General features: G+C 33.7%; 1 protein-coding gene across 3 annotated transcripts in view; it reads right to left on the bottom strand.

The window, feature by feature from the left end:
* The window catches only part of CNTLN (centlein), a 421,157-nt gene that overhangs the window by 180,903 nt on the left and 224,114 nt on the right, over positions 1–16,140 (bottom strand). For all 3 annotated transcript variants that reach the window (XM_033237412.1, XM_033237414.1, XM_033237413.1), the window contains exons 9-11: positions 12,949–13,125; positions 11,034–11,159; positions 100–221 (exon numbers count right to left, since the gene is read on the bottom strand). In XM_033237412.1, the coding sequence (XP_033093303.1) occupies positions 100–221; positions 11,034–11,159; positions 12,949–13,125 (425 nt within the window). The remainder of the gene's footprint in view (positions 1–99; positions 222–11,033; positions 11,160–12,948; positions 13,126–16,140) is intronic.

Here is a 16,140-nt window from a genome sequence, read left to right as displayed (position 1 = left end):
TTTCTTTAAAACCAAACAAAAGCCATTAAGACACCTATATAATGCTACTCCACTCCATTTAATATTTAGGAATATGCCTTTATGAGCTATGTAACTCACATGCCACTGCCTTCTTCCCACTGTTTTAATTGCTCTTTTACTGCTCTGTAGTTGGTCTGTAACATCTGTAGCCTTTCCTTGCGTTTTTCATGGGCATCTCTTAGCTCATCATTTTCTTGGCTCTGTAGAACACAAAAAAAAGCAAGTATATATAGGTTTGAAGAAAGTATTAATACAATGTTTCAAATAAAAGGTTACCCATCTAAATACAAAATGTGAAAGAAAATAGTGTGTAAACATGAATGAATCTGTAATATGTATCTAAGCAGAAAAAAGAATTCCTCTAGTCGCAGAATACATTTGCTTGATAAATTCAACTCAGTCAATGCATTTTTTAAGCTGCTCACATAATTTCAAAATTTTACCATTAAGATAGTTTCACTCCTTTCCCTGTTAACTAACATACATTCATAAGCCTATATTACATATTTTTAATTATTTTCTTTTTCAGCATAAGGTTTTATCTATACATAAACCATGATTATTTTGTTAAAGTGCAAATATAATTAGTATAAGGACATTAATCAGAGTAAGAACAATTATTTAGCACATGAATTCATAATTAACATGTACTAAGATACAAGGATTACACATAAGGAAGAAAATGAGACTGGACCTATGTTAGAAGGAGCATAGTTTAACCTTCTGGGGTTGTACCATGAAGAACTGGAAAGGGAAAGCTAGGCTTACAACTCTTAAAGAGGTTGTAAACCAAGACATCCAAACATTACTTTGTTGTGTCAATACCTAGGTTAGACAATTATAGTCAACTACTTTTTTATTTATTTTTATTTTTCTGGAAACAGGGCTTCCCTCTGTGGCCCAGGTTGGATTTCAAAGCTCACTGCAGTCTCAAACTCCTGGGCTCAGGCAATCTTCCCATGTCAGCCTCCCAAGTAGCTAGGACTACAGGTGTGCAGGACCACACCCAGCTAATTCTTTATTATATTTTTGTAGAGACAGGGTCTCACTATGTTGCCCAGGCTGGTCTTGAACTCCTAGTATCAAATGATCCTCCTGCCTCAGCCTCCCAAAATGCTGGAATTACAGGCATAAGTCACCGTGTGTGGCACAGTCAACTACTTCTAAATGTATATAGCACATGAGCTCAATTTTCATTTTTAGATAAACATAAAATGAATTTATAAAGACCAAATTCTTAGTGCTCAGAAGATATATGCACATGACTATAAACTGTGTTTCTCAAAGTGAAATAAGTAACTTCTTCAGTTTCTTCCCTCATGACAATTTCAAATATTTTAATAACTCTTATTCATATTTCTGCATGAATGAACTTGTATACTTATTTGGTGGAAGTAACAGATACTCTCTAATATTATAGTGAAGTGAGATGAGTAGGCATATGGTAATCAGAAAGACCTGAATTCCATTCTTGGAGCTTGCTCCTGTTAGTGGCATTATGTTAAGAACACCACTTAAATTAATTCAAGATTTTTCCTGAAAAATACAGAAAAGAAAAAAGAGGTTTGAATTTTGATGAACTAAGTTAACCTAGTTGTTGGGGCCCCAGCCCTATTAAGGACACAATGCAAAAGTTAGCTTCTTTCAGTCTCTTTTCCCCACATGTTAACAGTGATGCCCTTATCTTTTAGAAACCAAGTAACTGTTTTCTTGACCTCTCATCTAAACAGTGAGATAGTACTTTTTAGAGTCTGCATTATTTTACTGCAATTCTAGCTGTCTCAGCAGTATGGGTAGTCTGTCATTCTACTTCCACTGTTTCTACTAGGATAGTTCTCTTAAGTAGTTATTAAGAAGTATTTAAGTTTTGTTTGTAACAAGAAGTGTTCTATATGCCATACAGAAATGAAAGTGCTTGATGAAAAAGCAGAAGGGATTCCGTTGACAAAGGCATTCAAAATAAATGTTTCTTAAGTAGTTTTAGAAGATATACAAATAACACATAATGCAAATTTGCTAAAGTAGGATAGTTTAATACACGAAGTAAAAGTAAAAAATTCAGGTTATTGAGTTCAATTTTGTTCCTTTTCAATTTAAGAACCATATATGAAGAGTCCATTATATGTAGGATGTTGTGTTGGTAAGAGTTCAAATCTAGCTGCTCAAAGTTAACTAAATTTTACTTTGATCTAGTTATTTAAATTCAGTTATCTCAGGTTACCCATCTTCAAAATAGAAGCTATTTATATCTCTTCTTCTAAGACACAGAAAATAATCTAGTCTTGAACGTGAATTTTTCATATTAATTTGGTAAACTATCCAAATACTACTTAACTTCTTTGAACAAAAAGCTTTCTAATGTTAAGTATGTAAAATAAATAATTTAAGTTAGCAAAATAGGAGATTAAAAATTAATAATGTTGATACCTTCTCATCTATGAACATGAGTCAATTATGTTTATTGAGATTCCTTAAAAACTAGGAAAAAAAATAGTGGTTTCAGCAAGATATGTTATAAACTTATTAATAAAATAATTTAATTACAAGAAATTAATAGGCTGGGCGCATTGGCTCATGCCTATAATCCCAGCACTTTGGGAAGCCAAGGCAGGCAGATCACTTGAGGTCAGGAGTTTGAGACCAGACTGGCCAATATAGTGAAACCCTATCTCAATAGAATAAAATAAAATAAAATAAATTAGCCAGGAGTGATAGCAGATGCCTGTAATCTCAGCTACTCAGGAGGATGATGCAGGAGAATCACTTGAGCCCCAGGAGGCAGAGGTTGCAGTGAGCAAAGATGGCACCACTGCACTCCAGCTTGGGCGACAGAGAGAGCCTCTGTCTCAAAAAAGGAGAGGAGAGGAGAGGAGAGGAGAAGAGAAATTAACAGACCATATTGGAAGAGATTCATGTCAAAACATAATTTCAAAACAAACTTAAACTAAAATGTCTATCTTATGTTAAAGACTTCTATGATAGCTTTCTATAATTATTATTCATTGAATCAAAGTTCTTCCCTCAAACTCTTATTTTACAATGACTTTCTTTAAAATTATTATATATAAACTCAGTATCTGGGGAATGGTTAAAGTTCTTTGTTAGAGTCATCAGAAACTGAGTAAATAGAACCTCAAAGATTGACCAAGATGTGAAAATAAATAGAAAGGGATGTACAAATTTTCTCAATTACTTTCAAAATGATCCTCTGTTAAATTCATAGAACAAACTGAGATTCTTATACGTATTGACACTATTTTAAGGATTTTTCAGTACTGCCTCAACTACCATTAGTCATTGAATTCATGTGTTTTCCCTAATTGTCCATAGAAACTAACTATATTACACCATTAAACCAAAGACTAAGACTCAATAAAAATCTGAGCTCCATATATCATACATGATGTGCCAGACCCTGTATTAGGCACTTTAATTAATAAAAGCAGTGAATGCTGCCCCTTCTGATTCCCAAAGCTCTAGTGTAAAGTGTTCAAAATTACCAAATAATTTTGATTTTCCTATAGTAATTTCAATAAGTGGCTCTTTCCACTAAGTATTAATTATAGAAAAAATAGTTTTATCCTATGCAATACCATTCAGGACATAGGCATGGACAAAGACTTCATGACTAAAACACCAAAAGCAATGGCAACAAAAGCGAGAATTGACAAATGGTATCTAATAAACTACAGAGCTTTTGCACAGTAAAATAAAGTATCATCAGAGTGAACAGGCAACCTACAGAATGGGAAAAGTTTTGCAATCTATCCATCTGACAAAGGGCTAATATCCAGAATCCACAAGTAACTTAAACAAATTTACAATAAAAAAAAAACAACTCCATCGAAAAGTGGGTGAAAGATATGAACAGACACTCTGCAAAAGATGTTTACGTAGCCAACAAACATACGAAAAAAAGCTCATCATCACTGGTCATTATGCAAATCAAAACCACAATGAGATAGCATCTCACACCAGTTAGAATGGTGATCATTAAAAAACCAGGAAACAACAGATGCTGGAGAGGATGTGGAGAAACAGAAATGCTTTTACACTGTTGGTGGGAGTGTAAATTTGTTCAACCATTGTGGAAGACAGCGTGGAGATTCCTCAAGGATCTAGAAGCATAAATACCAGTTGATTCAGCAGTCCCATTACTGGATATATACCCAAAGGATTATATATCATTCTATTATAAAGACACAAGCACACGTATATTTATTGCAGCACTGTTCACAATAGCAAAGGCTTGGAACCTACCCAAATGCCCATCAATGATAGACTGGATAAAGAAAATGTGGTACATATACACCATGGAATACTATGCAGCCATAAATAAGGATGAGTTCATGTCCTTTGCAGGGACATGGATGAAGCTGGACACCATCATTCTCAGCAAACTAACACAGGAACAGAAAACCAAACACCACACGTTCTCACTCATAAGTTGGAGTTGAACAATGAGAACACATGGACACAGGAAGGGGAACATCACACACTAGGCCCTGTTGGGGGTGGGGGGCTAGGGAAGGGATAGCATTTAGAGAAAGACCTAATGTAGGTGACAGGTTGATTGGTGCAGCAAACCACCATGGCACGTGTATACCTATGTAACAAACCTGCACGTTCTGCACATGTATCCCAGAACTTAAAAGTATAATTTTTTTTAAAAAAAGGTTTTACAGATGAGCCTTCTGCTTTAATTTTACTTACTTCTTAATTTACTATATCTAACAGCAGAGTATTTACATAATTCTTATAAAATTATCAAAATCTAAACTATTAAAAATAAAACTCAACTAGATATAATTTGCAAATCATTTGATAGACACAATTCATAAGAAAAAATCTTTTAAAATTCAGTTTCATCCAAAGATTCATGTTTTGGGGATGCTGCTGTCAAAGTGTAAATCAGGCATTAAATTAGTCCTAGAGACTATTGTTCCTTTATCTCACTTCAGCAATAGACAGTAAAATTTTGTAAAAATGTAAATATAAGATATATATAGCTCAAAGAAAAACATTTCTTCATTTTAATACTGCCAGAATACATGCCAGCTGAAGTCATCCATCAAAAGTTGGATATCTTAAAATAAATATTTTTCAAAATATCCAAATATTTTCTTTATAACCCTCTAACAAACACAGGTTAACTGTAGTGTGGATCATAATCCAAACTTTGACATATAGTAGGCAAAGGCAAAATAGTAGTAGTTTATTTGGGAACTGTTACCACCAAAGATCTTATAAAAAGTCAAGTGTATGGCCTGAAAAATGTATTTTATATCACAAATTAATATATTTTCCTATAGGATACACACAAAAATATTCCACAGGCAGGTGCTCAATGAAATTAATTCATTAAATCATTCGATAAAACATTTACTAAGTACTTCCTTTGGATTTTGTAATTAAACTAGCTAAACTAGAGGCTCTAACTTCTTTTTATTTTTTATTTTCTTATTTTTTGAGACAGAGACTTGCTGGAATGTAGTGGCAGGATCGCAGCTTACTGCAACCTCTGCCTCCTCCGTTCAAGTGATTCTCAACCCTCAGCCTCCTGACTAGCTGGGATTACAGTTGTGCACCACCACACCCAGCTCATTTTTCTGTGTATTTTTAGTAGAGACAGGGTTTTGCCATGTTGACCAGTCTGGTCTTGAACTCCTGGCCTCAAGTTATGCACTCACCTCGGCCTCCCAAAGTGCTACAATTACAGGCCTGAGCCATCGTGCCTGGCAAGGTTCTTTCTGTGTACAAACAAGTATGAATTAATGAAATATAAGGAAATAGAAAACAGGAAAAATTGTATCAACTGACCTTTTCCTAAAAGATAATTGCAATTCTAATTCTGAATTGATAAAAATATAAATAATTTTTGAGATGGAGTCTCACTCTGTCACCAGGCTGGAGTGCAGTGGCACAATCTCGGCTCACTGCTACCTCTACCTTCTAGGTTCTAGCAATTCTCCTGTCTCAGCCCCCTGAGCAGCTAGGATTACAGGCACGCGCTGCCACACCCAGCTAATTTTTGTATTTTTAGTAGAGATGGGGTTTCACCATGTTAGCCAGGACAGTCTCGACCTCTTGAACTTGTGATCCACCCGGTTCAGCCTCCCAAAGTGCTGGGATTACAGGCGTGAGCCACTGCACCCGGCCAATAATTTATTATCTAATCTTCTGGTTTGAACAAAGGTTCCTTGATGAGAATAAGGCGGACCAAAAGCATGAACACTGTTTTTAAAACAGTGGTTCAATCTTCAGGGAATAAGAACAAGATTTGAAAGAAGTTAAAAAAAAAAAAAAAGCCAAAAACCTTTTATAAAATACCAAGGATTTCATTACAGATGTTTCGTTTCAGCAGAACGTATAAAGTTGATGTGTACCTGACCACTGAAAAATAAAAGACATAGGCTGTATTCAAAAGACATACTAATATTATTAAATGACACTGAAAAGTGTTAATAGAATCAAGTTGCCAAATGCATGAAAATCAATGAAGCAGGAATTCACCACATTAGTCAAGATTATTATGGATTTCATAAAGCTCTGACACACTGGTTTCCATATTATACTTTGCAAGCTGATAGATCACTACATTCATCAAGTCAGGATCATGGATAGGATTTTTATAAACATAGCTTCCATTTCTTCCATTTCTACTGGCTATTTCTTGTCACATTGGTCATGGTAGGTGACTACCTTGAAAATACAAAACACTAGCCATAAATGTAAGCTGAGCAAGATACTGTGCTAATATTTATACCAAATTCATAACAAGGATAAGAATCACTTAATGTGCATAACTTACTGTTGATATAACAAACAGCATCATTTCAATATATCAAAGTGTATATGCATGTGTTCCATGGGTTACTCCTGAAACTTACTTGTCCCTCTTACCCTTTGATCCACCTTGGTAATCAACTTGGGACCTTAAAGCTACCTACTGTGCCATGGAGCATGTCTTTTGTCTTTAGTTCAGCATTTCCCACAATATTTTTCATGGAACAACAGTCTTTTGGTTAATATTAATAGGTATAATACAACCAAGCAAATTAGGGAAAAGATGTGCCTATACTTTTCTGTAGATTCACAACACGTATTCATATGTTAAACGTTCACAAAACTGTTTACAATAATCACTTGAGCATGGATCATTTTAATCTATCATGCTCCCGTTAGCTTCTGCCAGAGCAGTGTTCCATATAACACCAAAGGCCGTGACAAAAATTCAACATGCATTAGTAAGTAATGGTCTACAAAAGGAGCACTGAATCAATAAATGTATCTTAAAAACCATAAGACACATTTTATGGATTAAATTGTACCCTACCACTCCCATCTAAAAGTATGCTGAAGTCCTAATCCCCAGTACCTCACAATGTGATTTTATTTGTGGATAGGATCTTTGCAGAGGTAATCATGTTAAAATGAGGTCATTAGGATGGGCCCTAATCCAACAGCAATGATATCCTTACAAAAAGCAGAAATACAGATAAGGGAAGACAGATGTGTACAGGGAAGAAAATGTGAAAACACAAGGACAATGCCGTCTATAAACCAAGGAATACGTGAGGCTTCCAGAAACTAAGAGAGGAATGGAACAGATTCTCCCTCACAGCCCTCAGGACTCAACTCTGCTGACAACTTCATTTTGTACTTTTCTAGTCTCCATCACGTTGAGACAATAAATATCTGTTGTTCTAAGCCATCTGGTTTATGGAACTCTGTTATAGCAGCCCTCGGAAACTAATATAGACACATTATTAACTACTACTTTATACTCATATATACTTTAGTAATGCCAATAAGTATAATCATAGCATAAAAAAGGAGAGTATGGAATGAAGTCTTCAATCTTCATTAAATGGGATATTTAGCTTTACCAGACTAAAGTCAATTACTCTGGGCTCCATTACTCTCTTTGGAATTGCTTTACTCTATAGTTTCTGTTTACCTACTTTTTTTTGCTAAATGTTCTTGATTATAGCACCTTTTTCATTCAACTACCTTGCTCCTTTAAAATAAATAATCCTTTCCTACTAAATGATGTAGAGAAAAATATTTGCTCCCATTTTTTTCCTCATCTTGCAAATCTGTTAAAAGACATACATTTGAAATTCATGATTATCATCAACTGACTTAAAATATGAACATTTAAAAAACTATCAATAAGAAAAGAAATTTTTGGGAAAAAAGAACTTTACTCTGAAAATAAACTTGGGGCAACATCCCAGAAAGCTGTTGTCATGAAAAAGGAATGAGGAAATAAATTAGTATAATCCTTCTGGGACGTTTCCTGAAACAAGGAATTTAGGAAGTGGAAGGGAAGATAACAGATTTAAAAATATCTTTGAAATGTTCTACTTCCTGGCAAAAATAACGAACCGTCAAAGTCTTACAGATTTCTTGAGGTAAACAGGTAGAGATCTGCTACTATTGCATGGCACATGTGATGGTTAATTTTATGTGTCAACTTCACTGCCCAAATATTTGGTTAACTATATTTCTAGGTGTGTCCATGAGGACGTTTCTGGATGAGATTAATATTTTAATCAGTAGACTGAATAAAGCAGATTGCCCACCCCAATATGGATGGATGTCATTTAATCTGTTGAAAGCCTGAACAGAATAAAAGCTGAGTGAGAAAGATTTCTTTCTCTCTGCCTGCCTTCGAGCTGGGAGATCAGTCTTCTCTTGCCTTCTGACTTGAACTTGAACTTACACCATCAGCCTTCCTGGTTCTATAGTCTTCGGGCTCAAACTGGAACTATACCATCAGCTCTCCTGGCTCTCTAGCTTACCTACTGAAAATCTTTTTCTTTCTTTTTTTTTTTTTTTTTAATTTTAGATTCAGGGAGCACATGTGCAGGTTTGTTACAAGGGTGTATTGCAGGATGCTGAGGTTTGGGCTTCTATTGATCCCATCACCCAGATGGTGAACACAGTACCCAATAAGAAGGTTTATAGCCCTTGCTCCCCTCCTTTTTCAGTTCCTTAGTGTCTAGTGTTCCCATCTTTATGTCCATGTGTACTCAGGGTTTAGCCCCTACTTATAAATGAGAACACGTGATATTTAGTTTTCTGTTTCTACATTAGTTCACAGAGGACACTGGCCTCCAGCTGCACTCATGTTGCTGCAAAGGACACGATTTCATTCTTTCTTATGGCTGCGTAGCATTCCCTGAGCAACTGCAGATCTTATACTTCTGAGCCTCCATAATCACGTAAGCCAATTCCTTATAGGAAATCTCATATAAATGTAATTTACTATAAGGAATCATACAAATATAGTAAATAATTGTTCTGTGTGCGTGTGTGCATGTGTATCCTATTGGTTCTGTTTCTCTGACGAACCCACGAAACAAATTTCAAGAATTATGCAAAAGGGCCAGGAGCAGTAGCTCATGCCTGTAATCCCAGCACTTTGGGAGGCTGAAGCAGGAGGTCAGGAGTTTGAGACCAGCCTGGCCAACATGGTGAAATTCTGTCTCTGCTAAAAACACAAAAATTAGCCGGGAGTGGTGGCGCACGCCTGTAATCCCAGCTACTAGGGCGGCTGAGGCAGAAGAATCACTTGAATCTGGGAGGCAGAGGCTGCAGTGAGCCGAGATCATGCCACTGCACTCTAGCCTAGGCGACAGAGGAAGACTCTGTCTCAAGGAAAAAAGCAGGAAAAAAAATTATGCAAAAGAAGGAAGGTGATAGACTGGCTCCTCAAAAATGCCCATAAATATCCTGTGCTTAACCACACATTTACAAGTAACACAAGAGTCTAACTACTTACTTATCTTCTTAACTAGAGAAAGGGTCTTGAAGGATAGTAATTCATCTAACAGTCTCCTGTTAGATAAATGACTAGCATGATGCTTAGCTAATTGCAATGCTCAGTAATTGCTATTGAGGAAACAAATGAATAAGAGAATAACTTAGGTGTTTATCTAAGTTCCTTGTAAATTTCAAGTAGGTTAAATGCTAGCTGAGGTCATTTGGACATTTTATTTTTGGTAGAAACAGATTATAATTTTCATATTTTAGAACAGTTTAACTCTCAATGAATAAACATAAATTAAAACTTTAATGGAAAGGCAAACTAAAATTATTATTTATAGCTTATTGTTAAGTATACCCATAAACCCTATTTTGTTTTAGAACACACATAATCTAAACCGAACATTTTTCTCCTTAAGAGTAATCTATATTATATGACAAAGAATCTGAGCTTTACATGTACTGCATTCTAATCACGTGTAAAGCACTGGATTTATAGAATGTCATGAAACTATTTGAGAATTATATGATTAAACTTCAAATAGGGCACAGCTTCAGGTAATTGTGAGTGAAGAATGAAAGAGAAAAAAATCCTCAATGTAGTCACACAAAATGGGTTCAATATGTATGAACAACTTGCATACTGAAAAAGAGATTTCACGAAGTATGAATTAGGAAGTATTAATATAAGCTCTCAAAGACAGGTCGATAACATATATGTTTCTTAAACATGGGTAGAGCACTCATTCAAATGTTACATGTTCTGAGACAAATTCAGTTGAAATGAAAATATATATATATATTTCATGCTGACTAAATGTAATTTTTCTATAAAGGATAATTGTAAGTGATCTGAGCTAGGTTAATATGCTTTTAAACTGACTTTTATTTTCATATGTTTATCATATATAAAGAACAAGAAATTCTCTTTTCGTTTGCTACAATTCTATTTTTTGCCTTTGATAAAGTGTAAGAAATTTATTCCCAATTTTAAGACAAACTATTACCAAATAACTTGAAAGTGGTAAATAAATATTTACTTTTCAAGTAGCAAATATTTTATATTGTTTTATAATCCTCAGAAATCTTAATAACAAGATGAACTGATTATACACTTATACAGGCAATTAAATTCAGGAGAAAGAAAAATGACAACTAGTAATCTGTGAACTGTATGTTTACTTTGGTATATTTTTATCTTTGCAAGGTTACTACTAAAGAAATGATTTAATGTTCACCTTTAGTTGTAGCGCCTTCTCTAAGTTTTCAATCTTTCTTTCAGCTTTTCTTAGCTTCCGTAGCTCTTCTGAGTCTGTGAAAGAGCTCTTTGGGGACAAAGACCTTGAACGTTTCACAGGTGGTTCCTCGAGAATAAAACAAGGACATAGTTGAACTAGTTGGAACACTGGATTATGAAAGACATGCAAAATTAAAGAACAAGTAATTTTGAATACTAATAATGAATTATATAAAAAAAAAAAAATCCTGCATGGAATACCAGAGAAATAACAAGCGGAATTACCACAGTGCTACCGCTAAAGGTTTCTCTGTGACTCGTTAATGAGAATATTCATTTACATTTACATTGTTTCTTTCAGAATAATGATGTCCCATTAGGGAAGACTAAAGGGTTATAGACTCAGAAATGCAAGAAACCTCATTACAAAGGAGGGGATAGAGGCTGGTCTAATTGCTCTATAAGGGTCCAAGGTTACACTTGATAGGACAACCAGAAACAAGAGGGAAAGGATTTTTTTCCCTTTGAAATAGTTTAACACACTGTGAAGTTGAAGGAACAATATGCTTGAGGAATATAAATACAACAGACAGTAGATCTTATACCATAATGACCATATGGTCATTAACTATAATGTGGCTAACTAGAGACAAGAATATGTTTATATTATGTACAGCTTCATATACCAATCTGGAGAAAGAATTTGTGAAAGCAACTATTAAGCTGGGCAACACAGTGTTCATCCATACTGCATGGCCTTACAAAAAGAAAGAAAATTTTGGTCAAAATACCCCTCTCTTTTTCTTGACTTTCATTAAAAGCAGACAAAAGTCAAAGCAGTACATTTTTAAATTTCAGCAGTCGAACAACCAACTAAATTAGGTCCGGTAATGCTGTATTTCAATGTTATGAATGTTTTCTTTCATTTAAATAAAGCTCAGTGCTTGTGAAACTACTTCAAAATGGCAAGAAATGTATAATGCAGTTGTTTTAATAAATCTCATTTTCTGAAAATTACTAATAATTTTAGACAGCGTGAATAACAGTACCACAGAAACATGGTTCAAATTTTAAATACTTCCTTTATTAAGATAGTTTGTCCCACTCATAAGAAAAAATGGAAAGAAACAAAAGCAATAATATCTTAACAACATGGCTTCCTATCATAAAAAATATTATTCCTCTATTGCTGAAGTAACAAGTGTGTGAAAAATATGTTAGAACTCTTACTTTGAGGAAAATGTTATTTCAATTTATCTAGAAATAACATATATACTAAATGATATTTTAGAATTTTTATATTAGTCAACATTCTGTAGAATCTTTTACAGCATAACACAAATATGCAATGAATACTAAAAAAATTGAGACATTAATAAATGAGAAATATGCTATGTAAAATTTGCTTATTTTTCTCTTATTGCTATCCCTTTAAATCTATAAAAATATATAACAAGTGCAGAAGTTAGTGATAAAATTCATTTACTATTTTATTTTCCAGACAGTATTTTAAACATCAAATGTGATTGAAAGACATATTAGATATATTTTTATTTTAATTCAAATTAGAAAAGTGAGTAAATACCATTTAAAAATAAATTTTTAATCCTATAGATTAATAGAGAGATGAGGAATACTTACCAAAGTTTTAATATAAGAATGTTAATTTACTGACAAAATTGATATAGTACTATTAATATGTTTAATTAACTAGTTTGGGAATATAATTCAGTCTTTTAAAAAGGAAAACTCCTTATTTCTAAAAGTTATTTTATCAATAGTTTGGTACATGATATTTTTTAAAAGCTTCCTGAAATATAAGCAGAGAACTAAATGCTGCCATTTGTTTTTTAACTTCATCTCCTGTCTTTCCAGCCTCATCCTGGCAAGTTCACAAAATGACAAAACGTCCCTACCTTATGTTTTCCCTCAGCACTTGTCATGATGCTCTTTTCTGAGAAAACCTTGCTGGGAGATATGTTTTCTGACAGTTTTTCATTTGCTATCTTTAGTTTCTCCTGTAAATACTCAATTTCAGACTTCTGTGAAACCATTAATGTTTCTAAGCTTGATAAGGATGGGCGATGAGGTACCTATTTTATAAAGTATACTTGTAAATATATATGTATGTTTGCATCTTACATTATTTATAAATATAGCAAATAGTTATATGTAACACTATATTATAGAAATTATAAATACTCAGAGAAGGAAATTTAATTTTAATAATAAACTAGCATGAGCTGAACCTTTTCATTCCATAGAATAGAATTTTTCAGTAAAATAACCAAGAGTCTACATACAAGTATTTTCATAAATAATGCTGTCATACAGATTTCAAGAGAAAAAATTTAAAACATGGCTGCATGATACACACCACTCATCTATAAATGAGTCATTTCAAATTTCTGATTATACACATATGTATTCCCTCACAAAATATTCAATCCACCATCAGGTCATCAAGAGTCACACAATACCATAGAATATAAACCTGGGAAAAGGAAACCAACAGCATTATAAGTACAATTAGCTTTTACTGTATCCTAATTTAATAACAGCTCCTCAAAAAACCCTGACAATTTTAAGTCAACATAGTTTACAGCATTCTCCTTTGAAATTTATTCATGTTTCAGATAAACTGCTAATGGTAAGCTCCACATTTTAACAACAGACGTCACAGGAAAACTAATCTTGTAGGAAACCTGTTCATAAAAACCAGAATTCTGCAAAATTCGACTACCATCTCCACTGAATGTATTTGAGGCCATTAAAATCCATGCAAATATGCTATTTCAAATTAACGACTACATTTACAAAAATAGAAACACAGAATCACATGAAAACAGTTTTTGTTGACTTACAGGCAAACAAATGTCAAATCTTATGATTCTAACATTAGTAATAAGGATCTAGTAACCCTGAAAATATTAGAACTTGAACTGATGAAGGGCCCCATCCTTCCTAAATGATATTCCTAAGTACTGTGAGAAAAATATATACAGTTAACTGTTTTGAACCAACAATGGGAAACATCATCCTTTTCCAATTGTGCCTGCCTTTTTCTTTTTTGAGAGGATAGGCAAAATTTTCCTAATTCTAACCTGCAATTTTTATGACAGGGGCCATATTTGATTTATACTATTACACTTTTCTCATATTTAAATCACCTCATTTGTTTCCAACCTTTATTCCACCATATGACTCTCTTCCTCAAAGTATTATTTACATTGTACTGTTACCATACTTACAATATATTACTTACTTCGTTATCTTGCTTTGAACATCAAATTAACCTATTTTAAGCATTTCTCTTCCAGTAAGTCTAAATGATTTTGCCCTATTCTTTTATCCCCATTTTAATCATTGTACAACTTTTATTTTTTATTTTTTCTCCTGTTTTATAATCAAACTTCTGATGTTTAGAAATATTTTCTTTGACTGGGCTGCCAAGCTAAACACTTTCAAAGACTACCTGCTCTTGTCTAGGTTTCCTTTAATAAAATTATAAATGATATATTAACACCCTATCATATACAAAATAAATTTTAATAATTTGTTTAAGGTCAAACAAAAACTTGGAATAAAACAAGAAAAACATAATTTTAGTTTATTGGTATATCCAATAAACAAACCTGTGTTCTTCAATAAATGAACTTCCTAAGTCATCAGTGGATTATAATGCTATAGCTAGGAATATTAAAATATTAATATTCAGTCAAGAAGCTACGATGAATAACTCAAATATTCAAGAAGACATTAACAATGTTCCAACAGTGGATACGGTCACTATAATAATAATGGATTCATTTCTAATAATATTTCTACTGATATTATAGTAATGATATTAATATTTTTGATAACAATAAAGGATATTTAGGCAGCATTCCTTCAAAATTCCTCAATAAACAATCAGAGAACTTCAAAATTAAAATACTCTTAAAGTAGTGAATAGAAGCCAGGAAGATAATGCAGATAAATAAATATGTGTCTGGTGTGTTTTACAATAATAGCTTTAAAATTTATGCAACAGAGGCATTTTGCATACATACCAACCATGTAAATATGTCCTTTCCCTCCACAAAGTAACTTATTCATGTTCCCGTTTTCTTTAAGTGTGGTTTTCTCTCTCTTGCCTTTTATCACTTTTGTTAGAGATATGTTTACAAGAAGTGTTTTACATTTCTCCTAATAAAACAATTTTTTTTAAGTATTAAATACGAGCAAAATGAAGTGTCAACACTCAGCCTCACTGCTGAGTAGTAAGGAGGGAATTTAGGGCAGTTGCTGCTCAACTCCAGCTAATTGTTTTCAGGGAAAAATGTGCCCCACTGTTGCTAGATATACTGATTTTTCAAGAAAAGCAAAGAATTAGGATTTCTAAGGAGATTGTACATATTTTCAAATGCTGGTTGGACCCAGTTTATGGGTTACTTTGAGAACATGGTAGTGGAAGTATAATCTGCTGTCAATTTTCTAGAGAAAGTTTGAAAGACGTATCAAAGCCCATAAAAATGTACCAAACCTTTAATTTACTTCTAATTACGCTGAAAGCTAATATGGAAAGATATCTATGATAAATTGAGAAAAGTAAGGTACAAAAGGGTATATTATACTATATAGAGATAGATTTCACCAAACACGCATAAGGTGAAAAAACAACCCTGAAATGTTACAGTGTGATTTCTAAGTAGAGGGACTGTAACGTGAATTATTTTCTTTGTACTTACCTGAATTTCCTTAAAGATTTTACAATGGACCTGTAACTAAATGCCTTTTTTTTTTTTTTTTTTTTTTGTGAGATGGAGTTTCACTCATGTTGCCCAGGCTGGAGTACAATGGTGCAATCTTGGCTCACTGCAACCTCTGCCTCCTGAATTCAAGCAATTCTCCTGCCTCAGCCTCCTGAGTAGCTGGGATTACAGGCATCTGCCACCATGCCCGGATAATTTTCTATTTTTAGTAGAGAAGGGGTTTCACCATGTTGGTCAGGCTGGTCTCGAACTCCTGACCTCAGGTGATCCCCCCGCCTTGGCCTCCCAAAGTGCTGGGATTACAGGCATGAGCCACTGCACCCGGCCTAAGTGCTTTTCAAAACAGAAATATTT

This window comes from Trachypithecus francoisi, unplaced genomic scaffold (genome assembly GCF_009764315.1).
Source record: "Trachypithecus francoisi isolate TF-2019V2 unplaced genomic scaffold, Tfra_2.0 Lachesis_group16, whole genome shotgun sequence".
NCBI classification, from domain to species: Eukaryota; Metazoa; Chordata; class Mammalia; order Primates; family Cercopithecidae; genus Trachypithecus; species Trachypithecus francoisi.
The sequence above is the reverse complement of the archived record's forward strand: the minus strand, read 5'-3'. Positions and strand labels throughout refer to the sequence as shown.